General features: G+C 40.9%; 1 protein-coding gene across 8 annotated transcripts in view; it reads left to right on the top strand.

Moving 5' to 3' along the window:
* Positions 1-14,175, top strand: part of CCDC30 (coiled-coil domain containing 30) — a 131,594-nt gene that overhangs the window by 92,973 nt on the left and 24,446 nt on the right. For all 8 annotated transcript variants that reach the window (XM_047873832.1, XM_047873833.1, XM_047873831.1 and 5 more), the window contains 2 exons: positions 8,506-8,671; positions 9,360-9,472. In XM_047873832.1, coding sequence (XP_047729788.1) covers positions 8,506-8,671; positions 9,360-9,472 — 279 coding nt within the window. The remainder of the gene's footprint in view (positions 1-8,505; positions 8,672-9,359; positions 9,473-14,175) is intronic.

Genomic DNA, 14,175 nt, shown 5'->3' with positions numbered 1-14,175 from the left:
CCACCCGGCGCCCCTAAAGATTCCCATATATTAAGTTTAGTCAAATGTAAGCTTACAATGAAAAATCAGCAAATAACACAAGGAAGCTGGCTACCATAAATGATAGTCGGTAGAAACAACAAACACCAGAGTTGTAACCCCCAAGAACTCCAGCAGCTGGGATTATGAATAATAGATTGTAAAACAACTCTATGAAGTTTTTAAAGAAACACAATATGAAGGAACCCTCATACGCTGTTGGTAGGAATGTAAATTGGTGCCGCCACTGTGGAAGACAGTATGGAGGTTCCTCAAACAATTAAAAATAAAACTATCATATGATCCAATAATTCTACTACTGGGTATTTACCCAAAGAAAATGAAAAAACATTAATTTGAAACGATACACACATTCCTATGTTTATTGCAGCATTATTTATAATAGCCAAGATATAGAAGCAATCTGCATGCCCATTAGTAGACAAATGGATAAGGAGGATATGATGTGATGTGTGTGTGTACCATACATAATGGAATATTATGCAGTCATAAAAAAGGATCCGATTGTGCCATTTGCAACAAATTGGATGGACCTGGAGTGTATTATGCTAAGTGAAATAAATCAGACTGAGAAAGAGAAATACCATATGACTTCACTCATATGTGAAATCTAAAAAAAACAAATGAACAAACAAAAAGCAAAATTGGACCTATAAATACAGAGAACAAATTGAGGATTATCAGAGGGAAAGGGGGTAGGGACATGGGCAAAATGGGTGAAGGGGTGTGGGAGATAAAGGCTTCCAGTTATGGGATGGATAAATCATAGGAATAAAGCAGCATAAGGAATATAGTCAATGGTATTGTGATCGCATTGTATGATGACAGACTGTAGCTACACTTTTGGTGAGAACAGCATAATGTATAACCTTGTTGAATCACTATGTTGCTATGTTGTACACCTAAAACTCATGTAATATTGTATGTCAACTATAAGTGAAATAACACAATTAAAAAATAACTCAAAGAAAAACATTTTTTAAAAAGGGACAAAAGATGTAATTCAAGAATAGAACAAGGAAAAAGGCTATTTAACTTTCCTGAAACTAGGTTTTTTGTGTCTAAAGTGGGATTAGTAATACCAGCTCAATGCATCTTCTGTGAAGCCTGGCTGAGATGAAATATGTTGAAGTAATATTTAAGCTAGCTATAAGAGAATGGAATACTGTAGGGTAGGGAAATTCTTCTCTACAAAAAGAATAATATAGTATACATTGTTTCAAAACCTGGAGGAAAGCAACTCCAATTTAGATATTTAGATATAACCTACTTTTTTCACTGTTCTGTTTATCTTCTTTTAAATCTTCTAGAACATTATTTTCACAATGTATCATAATGAATTTAATCCGTTATTGCTGGATATTTACATTTTCCCCAGTTTCTTGCTATAATAAACGATATAATATTTTATCCTTGTAGTCAAATTTTTGTGCACATCCTTTACTACTTCCTTGGAATAAATTCTAGCAAGTACAATTGTAATTATAACTACTTATATGAAATTTAAATTATTAAAGAGCTATATAAAATAAAAAGCATAAATCCTTCAGATTTCTGTTCTTTGGCAGTAACCACTTCAAGTGATCAGATTTTTTCTATGCATATGCATATATTTTTTGTTGTTCTTATTTTGTTAACAGAAGTTGAGCCATTTAAATTATATTGCTTTGGAATTTGCCTTTTTCACCTAACAATATTACATGGGTAACCTTTAGCCACTTAAGAGCTACAAAATCTTAGACAAGTTTATCTTTTCAGTGCCTGTCTGTACCAACTTCATAAGATCATTGTGCGGATTGAATGAGTTATAAGTGGTTGGTTGGCTTATATTATCAGTATATGGCGCATAATAAGCACTTGTATCAGTCCAGGTTCAATCAGAATAGAACTAGCAGGAGAAATATATGTTTAGTAAGAGATTTGGTATGGGGATTTGCTCTTTTTTTTTTTTTTTTTTTTTAAGAGAGAGAGCACACACGAGCTGGGGAGAGGGGCAAAGGGAGAAAGAGAGGATCTCATGCAGTTTCCACATTCAGCACAGAGCCCTATGGGGTCCTTGATCCCACAACCCTGGGATCATGACCTGCTCAGAAATCAAGAGTCAGAAGCTCAACTGACTGAGCCACCCCGGCGCCCCAGGGGTTTGGTGTCTCATGCAGTTGTGAGCAGGGCTACACAGCCTGTAAGGCTGTCTTCATTCATCTTATGCTGGAGCTTGAAGTCCACTCAGGAAGTGAAGATGGGTACCACAGGAGGGAGAGCAATGTCAAGCTAAACCTATGAGCACAGGATGGACCCATGTCAGTTCTCCCTACCTCCAAACCTGATAAAGTAGGCGTCCTGCAGGAGAAGATGGCCCCCTCATCAAGGACCTAAATGGACACCTGGCCCAGGAGCTGGGGAAGGTGAAGGAGGACCCGAGGGAAGGTGGAGAAGTTGCGGGCCTGGCTGTTGCCTCATGCAGAGGTGAGCAGCAGATACCTGGTGACGGGGATGAGCTACAAAAGCACTTGGTCCGACTTTCCAAGTGTAAAATCCAAACTGCTTCACTTCCGCCCTCCATCCCCTGCACCAGTAAACTGTACGCCTTGTAGCCCACTCTAATCAGAAACATACACAGAGGTCATGCCTAGCCAAGCTGACACATTACCAGCCACTACTAAAAAGGTGCTATTATTATTCTTGCAATATTTGATGTTATTTTTGTTACTATTGCCATCATCATCTTCAGTAAAGTGAGAAATGTTCATTTTTGCCAGAACAAAATGTTTGGGGATGAGGGAAGTATCGAGAAAAGGAGGCTAGAAAGGTAAGCTTGACCTGGGTCCTGCTGGACCTAACAAGCCACATAAAGGACCTTGGACATGTTCATGGAAGACACTGGTTCACAGCTTTTGTTTCCTGTAAGGTCTAGATCTGGTTTTGGTATTAGGGTGATGCTGGTGTCATAGAATTGAGTAAGTGTCCCCTCTTCTTTGCTTTTTCTGGAAGAGATTGCAAAGAATTGCTATCATTCCTTTTCCTCCTCCTCCTCCTCCTCCTCCTTTTTAAAAATGTTTACTTATTTATTTTTTGAGAGCGAGAAAGTGCAAGTGTGAGCAGGGATGGGGGCCAGAGAGAGAAGGAGAGAGAGAATCTCAAGCAGGCTCCACACTGTCAGAGTGGAGCCTGACGCGGGGCTCCATATCACAAACTGTAAGATCATCACCTGGGCCAAAATCAAGAGTCAGGAGCTTAACAGAGGTGCCCCAACATTATTTCTTCTTTAAACGTTTGGTTGACGGGGCACCTGGGCAGCTCCGTTGGTTAAGCATCCGACTTCAGCTCAGGTCATGACCTCGCGGTCCATGACTTTGAACCCGCGTCAGGCTCTACGCTGTCAGTTCAGAGCCCGGGGCCTGCTTCGGATTCTGTGTCTCCCTCCCTCTCTGCCCCTCCCCCATTTATGCTCTGTCTCTCTCTGTCTCTCAAAAACTGAATAAATGTTAAAAAAATTTTTTTAATAAATAAATAAATAGAAATAAATGTTTGGTTGAATTCACCAGTGAAATCACCCTGGCTTACTGCTCTATTTTTGGAAAGTTATTAAATATTGATTTAATTTCTTTAATAGGTATAGGCCTATTCAGAATATCTATTTCTCCTTGTGTAAGAGCTGTTAGATTGTGTCTTTCAATGAATCAGTCCATGTCATACAAGTTATCAGATGTGTAGGCATAGAGGGGTGCCTGGGTGGTTCAGTCAGTTAAGCATCCAACTTCAGCTCAGGTCATGATCTCACAGTCCGTGGGTTCGAGCTGCGCGTCAGGCTCTGTGCTGACAGCTCAGAGCCTGGAGCCTGCTTGGGATTCTGTGTCTCCCTCTTTCTCTGCCCCTCCCCTGCTCATGCTCTGTCTCTCTCTGTCTCAAAAATAAATAAAAACATTAAAACAAAAATTTTAAAAAAATGTGTAGGCATAGAATTGTTCAAAATATTCCTTTATTGTCCTTTTAATGTCCATAGGATCAGTTGTGATGGTTCCTCTTTCATTTCTGACATTAGTAAATTGTGCCTTCTTTGTTTCTTGATTAGCCTGGCTAGCGGTTTGTCAATTTCATTGATCTTTTCAAAGAACCAGTTTCATTATATTTCTCTATTGTTTTCTTGTGTTCAATTTCACTACTTTCTGCTCTGATTTTTGTTACTTCTTTTCTTCTTCTTTCTTCAGGATTATATTGATCTTCTTTCTCTAGTTTCCTAACATGGAAGCTTAAATTATTGATTTTTGATCTTTTCTTTTATAATATTTGCATTTAATGCTGTTAAGTTTCATGTATAATATTTTTAAAACTTCTCTCAAGACTTCTTTGACATGTATTATTTATAAGTATGTTGTTTGATCTCCAAATATTTGAGGATTTTCCAGCTATCTTTCTGTTATCGATTTTTAGTTCCATAATATTATTTTAAACAGTTGTGTGGCATTCTGTAACACAGATATATTATAATTTATGTGAAATGCTTTTTAGATATTTTTGCTGTTACAAATAATGATGTAACAAATATCCTTGTACATAGACTTGATGACAAGTGTTATACAAAGGGAGGCTTAGGATGCTGTGATAGTGCATAGCAGAGACACCTCGTCTGGTTTGGGGAACTCAAGAAAGCCTTTCTCAAAGAAAGCTATTCAAGTTGAGCGAGAGATATTTGGGATGGATGGCTAAAAGAGAATATTAGGGAAAGGAAGGTCTGGAAGAGGAAGATAAGGAAAAGGAGTTGCAAGGAAGGAATAAGTGTAGAAGATGACTTATTTCAGGAAGTGAAAAAAAGTTCATTTTGCCTGGAGCAAATGCTTGGGGGTAGAGGGAGGGCAAGTGAAAGAGGCTAGAAGGGTAAGCTAGCTCATAAGCCATATTGAAGTGTTTGGACTACATGATATGATGAGATTGTGGTTTAGAAGGACCACTCTGATTGCTATATAAGGGATAGATTGAAAGAGAGGTTAAGGCTATTGGGGAGACAGAGAGTTTTATCAATCCACTGATTTCTTAATTTCTTTTTCCTTTTTTGGCTGGGTATAGTATATGTTATTGATGGTAATGACAAGGTAGGGTTCCCCAAGTCCCTCCCCTTCTTCAGGAGGTCTAGGATAGAAACTGCGGAGGTCAAATGATTCTCAGTGTGTTAAGGGATGCATTGGGGCAATGACTCCCCAACAGTCCTTCCTCCTGCTCTCGCTGGGACTGGTGGTCCAGGAGGCTCTTACTCCTTGGAGGCCATGTGGACCCTAAGGTCTGCCACCCAGTTGGTGTAGCCAAATTCATTGTCATACCAGGAAATGAGCTTGACAAATTCGTCACTAAGAGCAATGCCAGCCCCAGCATCGAAGATGGAAGAGTGGGTGTCACTGTTAAAGTTGCAGGAGATAACCTGGTCCTCAGTGTAGCCCTGAATGCCCTTGAGGGGACCCTCCAATACCTGCTTCACCACCTTCTTGATATTGTCATATTTGGCAGCTTTCTCCAGGTGGCAGGTCAGATCCACAACTGATGGATTATGGGTAGGGACACAGAAGGCCATGCCAGTGAGCTTTCACTCAGCTGGGATGACATTGCCTACAGCCTTGGTGGCACCAGTAGAAGTAGGGATGATGTTCTGGGCAGCCCACGGCCATCACACCACAGCTTCCTAGAGGGGCTGTCCGTGGTCTTCCAAAGGGCAGTGATGGCATGGACTATGATCATAAGTCCCTCCACAATGCCTAAAGTCGTCATGGATGACCTTGGCCAGAAAGGCCAAGTGATTTGTGGTGGAGGAGGCATTGCTGACAATCTTGAGGGAATTGTCGATTTTCTCATGGTTCATGCCCATCACAAACATGGGGTCATCAGGAGAAGGGGCAGAGATGATGATCCTCTTGACCCCACCCTTCAAGTGAGCCCCAGCCTTCTCCAGGGTGGTGAAGACCCCAGTGGACTCCACAACATATTCAGCACCAACATCACCCTATTTGATGTTGGCGGGATCTTGCTCCTAGATGATGGAGATTGCGGATGCCTGGGTGGCTCAGTCAGTTAAATGTCCAACTTCAGCTCAGGACTTGATCTCACAGTTTGTGGGTTTGAGCCCCACATCAGGCTCTGCGCTGATAGCTCAGAGCCTGGAGCCTGCTTTGGATTTTATGTTCCCCGCCCCCTCTCTCTCTCTGCCCCTCTACCACTCATGCTCTGTCTCTCTCTCTCCCTCTATCTCTCAAAAATAAAATAAACATTAAGATTTTTTTAAAAAAAGAAGATGGTGATGGGCTTTCCACTGATGACAAGTTTCCCATTGTCAGCCTTGATTGTACCATGAAATTTGTCATGGGTGGAATCATAGCGGAACATGTAGACCATGTAGTTGAGGTCAATGAAGGGGCATTGATGTTGACAGTATCCATTTTGCCATAGTTAAAAGCAGCCCTGGTGACCAGGTGCACAATAGGGTAGGGCCACATTTGTTTACTCTAACCATCACCACCATATCTGGGGGATGCAGCTGGCACTGTACCAGGAAATGTGGCCATCTGTCGAGTGGGGAGGAGCAGAGAGCTTTCTTAATCTCATTCATTGGCATAGCTGGTTTATTTGTTAGTCTTTGTTCAAGCTATATGTAATATAGGAGTTAATTTCTAACATATTTATGAGTTGCTCTTTAAATGTTGACTTCCTATATTTCAATGCCGTTCTCCAACTCCTAAATTCTATTGAGGTAACTCAACTTTCTTTAATTCTAGCAGTTTAAAATTTCCCCTTCAGCCCCAAAGCTTTTCTCTTAGTCTGGCCCCTTGATCAGAAATTCAGAATGGAACCAAAAATGGGAATGCAAGCTGGTGCAGCCACTCTGGAAAACAGTATGGAAGTTCCTCAAAAAACTAAAAATAGAACTACCCTACAACCCAGCAATTGCACTACTAGGTATTTATCCACGGGATACAGGTGTGCTGTTTTGAAGGGACACATGCACCCCTATGTTTATAGCAGCACTATCAACAATAGCCAAAGTATGGAAAGAGCCCAAATGTCCATCAATGGATGAATGGATAAAGAAAATGTATACACACACACACACACACACACACACACACACACACACACAATGGAGTATTACTCGGCAATCAAAAAGAATGAAATCTTGCCATTGCAACCACGTGGATGGAACTGGAGGGTATTATGCTAAGTGAAATCAGTCAGTCAGAGAAAGACAAAAATCATATGACTTCACTCATATGAGGTGTTTAAGAGACAAAACAGATGAACATAAGGGAAGGAAAACAAAAATAATATAATAACAGGGAGGGGGACAAAACAGAAGAGACTCATAAATATGGAGAACAAACTGAGGGTTACTGGAGGGGTTGTGGGAGGCGGGATGGGCTTAATGGGTAAGGGGCACTAAAGAATCTACTCCTGAAATCATTGTTGCACTATATGCTAACTCATTTGGATGTAAATTTTAAAAAATAAAAAATAAAATTAAAGAAAAAGAATAATAAAGAAAGAATGGAACCAAAAAAAAGTAGACAGTAATAGCTGGGAATTGCTGAGGTTTATAATGATGAAACAGGTGAAGGGGGTGGTGCTGGTGCAGGGGTGGATGTGAATGGGAGAAGTTCAGCTTAGAGAGCCTGTAAGCCTGCACTTAATATCGGGAACCATGATAGGAGCTGGAAGTGCTGGAGGTTGAGAGTGAGGAGTCCCAAGTCTCAAATATCAATCTTTGCCAGTAAACTATCAGTTTTTTCAGAAAACTGAAGTTAGAGAAAGGGAGCGCTTGTCCAGTCTCAGTACTTTAATGACCCAGCATGTAAGTGCTACCTCAGCATCCTCATCATATTCTTCTGGGTAATCTCCTAGATCCAAAGAGCCTTGTCGGAAATCTTCCACAACTATAGTCCGATGAGATTCCCTCTGAAGGAGTTAAGTGCTTTTGGCCCTTTTGAAAAAGGGTGAATTTCCTCATCAAACACAGGCTCGTTTATGATTCAGCTCCTGCAGCCTTAACGTGTGTGCATTAGTATCAGTAGTGTTTGTAACTTACAACCCTATATTGAACCAAGAAAATCAAGGGACTCAACTTGTAAAGCAGTGAGGATGCGTAGAAATAACAGAGGATTCAGGGTTAGAGCCCCACCTCCATCTTGTCCTAGCAAGTTAATTAAAACTCTCTGTTGCCACAGCTTCTTCTGTGAAATAAGGGGAGTTATTTTCTTTTTCAGAGGTGTTTTTTGTTTTTTTTTTTTTTTTTTTTTTTTTTTTTTTTTACGAATGAGAGAAAGAATTGAGAAAAGCCTCACAAAGGAGGTCCCCTGTGTCGGTCTCTTTATTTTATGGACACATACCCGACCTCATTGAACTAATAAAATCCCTTGTGATGGTATAACAATTTTAGGTCAAAGAATTTCATAAATCCGGTGTGATTTAATGTACATTAATTGCCCTCAGGAAACTCCTAGATCAGAATGTAAATGAGCTACAAAAGCAAGTGAGAATCTTACAAGATAAAGGGAATCAACTGGAAATAACCACTTCTCAGCAACAATCCAGAATTCAGCAACAGGAGGCCCAACTTCAAAAATACTTGGAAAACAAGAAAGAAAAATCGGATGAGGTAAGAAAGTAAATAGACATACTTTCTCAGTTTTCCTGTTTCCATAGACCCGAGTGATCTAATCGTAGCTAATAATAGCTAGTAATGAGTGCCTAGCATTTTACCCCTTAGGTTTATCGGGAAAGCAGAAACTACTCTAGGTATTTCAAGCAAGAATGGGTTTAACACAGGGAATCACATGCTTACAAACTGTTGGAAGGGAGATGTAAGGGTGAGGAGAAGGTCAGAAAGAACTGCTGCTGGCCTTTAATAACCCCAGTTCAGAAATCCCAGGGAGGGGCGCCCGGGTGGCTCAGTTGGTTGAGTGTCCGACTCTGGCTCAGGTCATGATCTCACAGTTTGTGAGTTCAAGCCCCACACAGGGCTCTCTGCTGTCAGTGCAGAGCCCCCTTCATATCCTCCGTCCTCTCTCTCCGCCCCTCCCCTGCTCATGCTCGCGCTCTCTCTCTCTCTCTCTCTCAAAAATAAAACATTTGAAGGAAGGAAGGAAGGAAGGAAGGAAGGAAGGAAGAGAAAGAAAGAAAGAAAGAAAGAAAGAAAGAAAGAAAGAAAGAAAGAAAGAGGGAGAGGGGAGAGGAGAGGAGAGGAGAGGCCCCTTCACCCACCTGTGCTATCAAGAAGGTCTGGGAAATGTAGTTTTCAGACTTCCAACCTTACAGCACAGATTAAAAAAAAATTGTTTTTTCAGCATCTCAAGAGCAACGGAGAACTGTCAGAAAAGCTGTCCAAGTTGCAGCAAGAGAAGGAAGCACTGTGTAAAGAATATGCGCAACTTTTGAAGCAGATGGATGCCCATATGAGGTAAACAAAAAAAAGTTCTGGAAAGGGATTTCATGCCTTTTCCCAAATACACCCTTTTCATTTGCCTTCATGCTTTTATTCCCCTTCACATACTTGGCTCAGTCTGGACCACCCCCTCCCCATTTCAACTCTTCATTTCAAATCCTAATTCTTAGACTAGGAGTCACCTTCTCCAAGAAGCCCACCTTCCTTCCTTCCTTCCTTCCTTTCTTCCTTCCTTTCTTTCTTTCTTTCTTTCTTTCTTTCTCTCTCTTTCTTTCTTTCTTTCTTTCTTTCTTTCTTTCTTTCATCTATTTTTGAGAGACAGCGTGAGACAGAGCACGAGTGGGGGAGGGGCAGAGAGATAGGGAGACACAGAAATCATGAACCGTGAGATCATGACCTGAGCCGAAGTCGGACGCTTAACCGACTGAGCCACCTGGGCACCTCTCCAAGAAGCCTTTCTTGACCCCACCAGCCTGGGCTGGGTGAAGTACTCATTCTTTGTATCCTCCTCCTAGCCCTTTGCACATGCCTCTTTGTACTTATTTCAGAGCTTGCCACTTTGTCTTGAAATAGTGTGAGTTACTACCTGTCTTCCTCACCAGACTGTAGGCTTTTCAAGGGCATGGGCCATGGTCTTATGCATCTTTTTATCCATAGTTCTGATTATATAGTAGGTGCTCAATAAAAAATGTGTTTCTGAACTTCCTTCTCTTTCTGCCATTCACTGCTCATCATTCCACCAGATTCCTCCTACTCTCCTCTCTGAAATGTAGCAGAGTAGTTCAGAGTATGGACTCTGGAGCCATGTTGCCTGGGAACAAATCCTGGTTCTTCCAGAAACTAGCTGTGCGACCTTGGGTGAGTTATGTAACCTTTCTGTGCCTGAGGTCCCTCATCTTTAAAATGGGTAAAATAACAGCACTTACCTCAGAAAGTTGTTTTGAGAATTAAGTAAATCACTATATGTAAAGCACTTACTTAGAACAGTGTTTAGCACACAGCTACTATCATATCTAGTTATTGTTCATTGTTTTTCCGTGATCCACCTTTCTCCTACCAGCTCTGTAGTCTTCTGCTCTATTCCTTCCATTAGGCTGAAATTTCTTATCCTCTTGTGTTCTTACCTGCGTAATTATCACATTGATGAGAATGATTTAAAAACCCCTGTTTACTGCTGTAGAGCAGAGTGTTTTTAGAGTCACTGGTATCCCTTACCTTGCTTTGATCATCATAATACTGAAAAATGTAGAAACCATGGTCAGGGGAGTATGTGTGGTTCAGTTCATGCTGCTTACAAACCTAAAGCTAGAACTCAGTCGTCTAATAAGCTCTTTAGGGGCACCTGGGTGGCTGAGTTGGTTCAGTGACAGACTCTTGATTTCAGCTCAGGTCATGGTCTCACAGTTTGTGAGTTCAAGCCCAGCTTTGGACTCTGCACTAGCTCTGCTCCTGCCCTGCCCTGCTCACTAACTAACTAACTAACTAACTAAATAAATAAATAAATAAAGTGAATAACCTATATAGGGCTCTTTCCACATCTTGCCTTGGTATTAGAGGGAGTTGAAAGAATGAAGTGCTAGGTCTAGGGCATATAAAATGCCACAATTCCTGACAAGTGAGTTGATCCTGAATCTAATATGTGTAGAAATTGCTTACCCAGAATCCTTTCTGTGTTTACTCCTAGTCTCTGTCATTTAAACATAGTTTTATGACTTTACTATCATAGCTTGGATAAAATTTTATATTCTCTTCCTCTTTTTTTTTTTTTTTTTTTTTTGATGCAAAAAAGGTGATTTTATTAAAGCACAGGGACAGGACCCATGGGCGGGAAGAGCTCTCTACTGCAAGTGTGGAGGTGACCCTTTTATAGAGTCTGGGAAAGATAAAGTCAAGAGGAAGTTTCCAAAGAGACTTTCACATGCTAAAGACTTACTGGAAGCCTAACTATTGTCAAGCTAAAGTTGTTTATCTCTTTAGCAAAGCATTATCATTAAGACCGGAGGGAGTTCCTGGACTTTTGGCCATTGATGGGATTGCCTTTTTGTTGTAAACTGGTAGTGACTATTTGTTTTTTGTCCTTTCCTGTTTTGGGATAGCTGGGAGTGTCCAAGGACTATCATACATGTCCTACCTGCGGGGGTGGGGGGTTGCTGTTAGCCTGTACTTTACCCCCAGCTTGCCCCATGCTCCCCACTGAAAAATTTTGACCCTTAAATCTTTAAGGTTGTTGAAAGTGGAAGGTCTCATCTTCTGTAAATTCTTCCTGCTGAGTAAGGTGTAGAAATGTCCCTACCTATAAGGGTCAATATTGTTCAGTTGGGGAAGGTATAGGGGAGTTACAAAAGACAGAGGCAGCTGAATCCAAGGTGGACAATGTGTATGAACCTTCCTGAGTAGAAAGGATCATCTGTTGGCTTGAAGTTATTGCAGTGATGGAGTCTTAGCACCAGGCAGAGAGACATGGCATAAAACAGCAAAACATGATTAGAATAACTAGAAAGATTAGCCCAAGTAAAAGTCCTTTGGTAGTTGACAAAAATCCTCCAGTTCAGAAATTTAACCAATCATTAAAGGAAAGAGAGGGATTGTTTCCAGCACCAATTCAAGTATTCATGTCAGTTAGAAATCCGGAAATATTTTTGTGGTCATCTGGAATGTATACACAGCATTTTGTTTTTATGAGAGTACAAGTTTCACCTTGTGCAGCAGTTAAGACATCTAATACTATTCTATTTGGTAGAACTGCTCTATGCATAATGTTATTGAGAGTCATTGAAGGCTTTAACTGTGTAACAGGTGGTGTTTAACCATCATATAGACTCTGTTTTGTTTAGTAAGCAATTAGTCAATCAATAAAAGGTACTTTTATAGAAACAAGAAAAATACAGGTTAATGGTTAGAGCAAATTACAAACCCAGTGTTTACCAGTGCTACCAGTGAGATTTTTAGGTGTCAGGCTTGAAGCATCCTCCAATGGGAGTGGGAATAGGCAGCAGGAATCAGATGGGTTTTTCTGATTTGTAATTCAGATGTCTCTTGTGATCCTTTTGAATGGCCCATTTTAAGAAGGAATTGTTAGTATAGATTGGGGAAAGGAGAATGAAAGAGAAAGGTACAACCATCCTAAGAGAAGTTTGAGCAAAAGTTTGAGGTCTTCCACGGGTTTACAAGAACAAGAAGGCACATTAGTTTGCTCATTGGTTTTCTGAAGGAGATACGGGTTTTATTTTAGATATAGGAGCCCGTAAAGAGTGCCCCTCTAATTTTACTTCAGTGGGAGTATATGATATGACCCCGTAGGGGACCTTTTATTTTGGAGTTAAATTCCCTACTGTATTGGACTTTCTTTTTTTTTTTAATTTTTTTTTTCAACGTTTATTTATTTTTGGGACAGAGAGAGACAGAGCATGAACGGGGGAGGGGCAGAGAGAGAGGGAGACACAGAATCGGAAACAGGCTCCAGCCTCTGAGCCATCAGCCCAGAGCCTGACGCGGGGCTCGAACTCACGGACCGTGAGATCGTGACCTGGCTGAAGTCGGACGCTTAACCGACTGCGCCACCCAGGCGCCCCTGTATTGGACTTTCAATTTACCAGGTCTCCTGGGTTTATATGGATGGGGTGGGTTTCTGTAAATGTCAGATCAGGTTTAGGGAGACTATGGTTTGCATATCCACTTAAGAGATTTATGAATTAACCTGGATAATTCAAGTGGATAACTTAATAAAGTGAATAATTTAATAAAGGACTATAGTCTTTATCTATTGATAGGTCTACAGGGAGAAAAGTCTTTTCATACAATCTTTGGGGAATCCATCCCATTTTCCAGTTGTTTAGATAATCATATGCCCCTGGGGTTTTGTTATTATCACCACAGAATAACAAGCAAGAAGATTGTCCATATCTGTGGTATTATGACAATTTTTCTGAAGTTTACCTCAAGTTGTCTAGTTTAGGCAAACAACATTTAAGACGATCAGAACTAGAATTTAACATTCATAAAGGTGTGTTATTGAAACCTGTTATTGAAACCTCTAAAAACCCTCATTTCCAAAGACAGCCAAATGGAAACCAATTTGTTTGTAGAACAAGTTCAGTTTTAACAAACTTGGCCTAATTATTTACAGAAGTTCGGCAAGAACAGTTATTGATCATATATATCTTTTAAATTTTACTTTGCTGGAACTTCTTAGAAGGAATCTCCAGATTGAACTTTTTAGTAGCCTCTCCAGGCCAGAAGCCAAGCCAAGTACTTGCTGTCAGACATGCCTGCAATACCTGTAGATTTGGGCGAATTCCTCTTCACAAGGTGCTGAAGATATCCCGAGGTTCCTGCACCTGCCAGGAAGTGACATTCTTTACTCACCTGGTTAGGCTGCTGGGAACTTAGCCAAGGAGCTTTATGGCTCCATGTGTCATAAAGTCAACCTTAGTTCCTTTTAACTGTATGGTCATAACTGAGTCTATGCATGTCTCTCAAATGTGACATTCCAGTTAAAGCCTTGGTAAAATTACCAATATTTCCAATGGTGTCCTGTTCCAAGGAGAACAGATTCTTATTGAACTTATGTAGCAGTGAGACATACACATGGAGACGGGACACCAAGGCTTTTCTTTACAGGAAGCACTTTTATTTGTGCCAGCACAGGCTCAGCGGGCTAAGACCCAAAAGGCTGAGCCCTGAGCACCGTGGGGGGCAGGAGAGGGTTGCCTTTTGTA

Source organism: Prionailurus viverrinus, chromosome C1 (assembly GCF_022837055.1).
Source record: "Prionailurus viverrinus isolate Anna chromosome C1, UM_Priviv_1.0, whole genome shotgun sequence".
NCBI lineage: Eukaryota > Metazoa > Chordata > Mammalia > Carnivora > Felidae > Prionailurus > Prionailurus viverrinus.
This window is presented reverse-complemented; position numbering and strand designations above follow the sequence as displayed.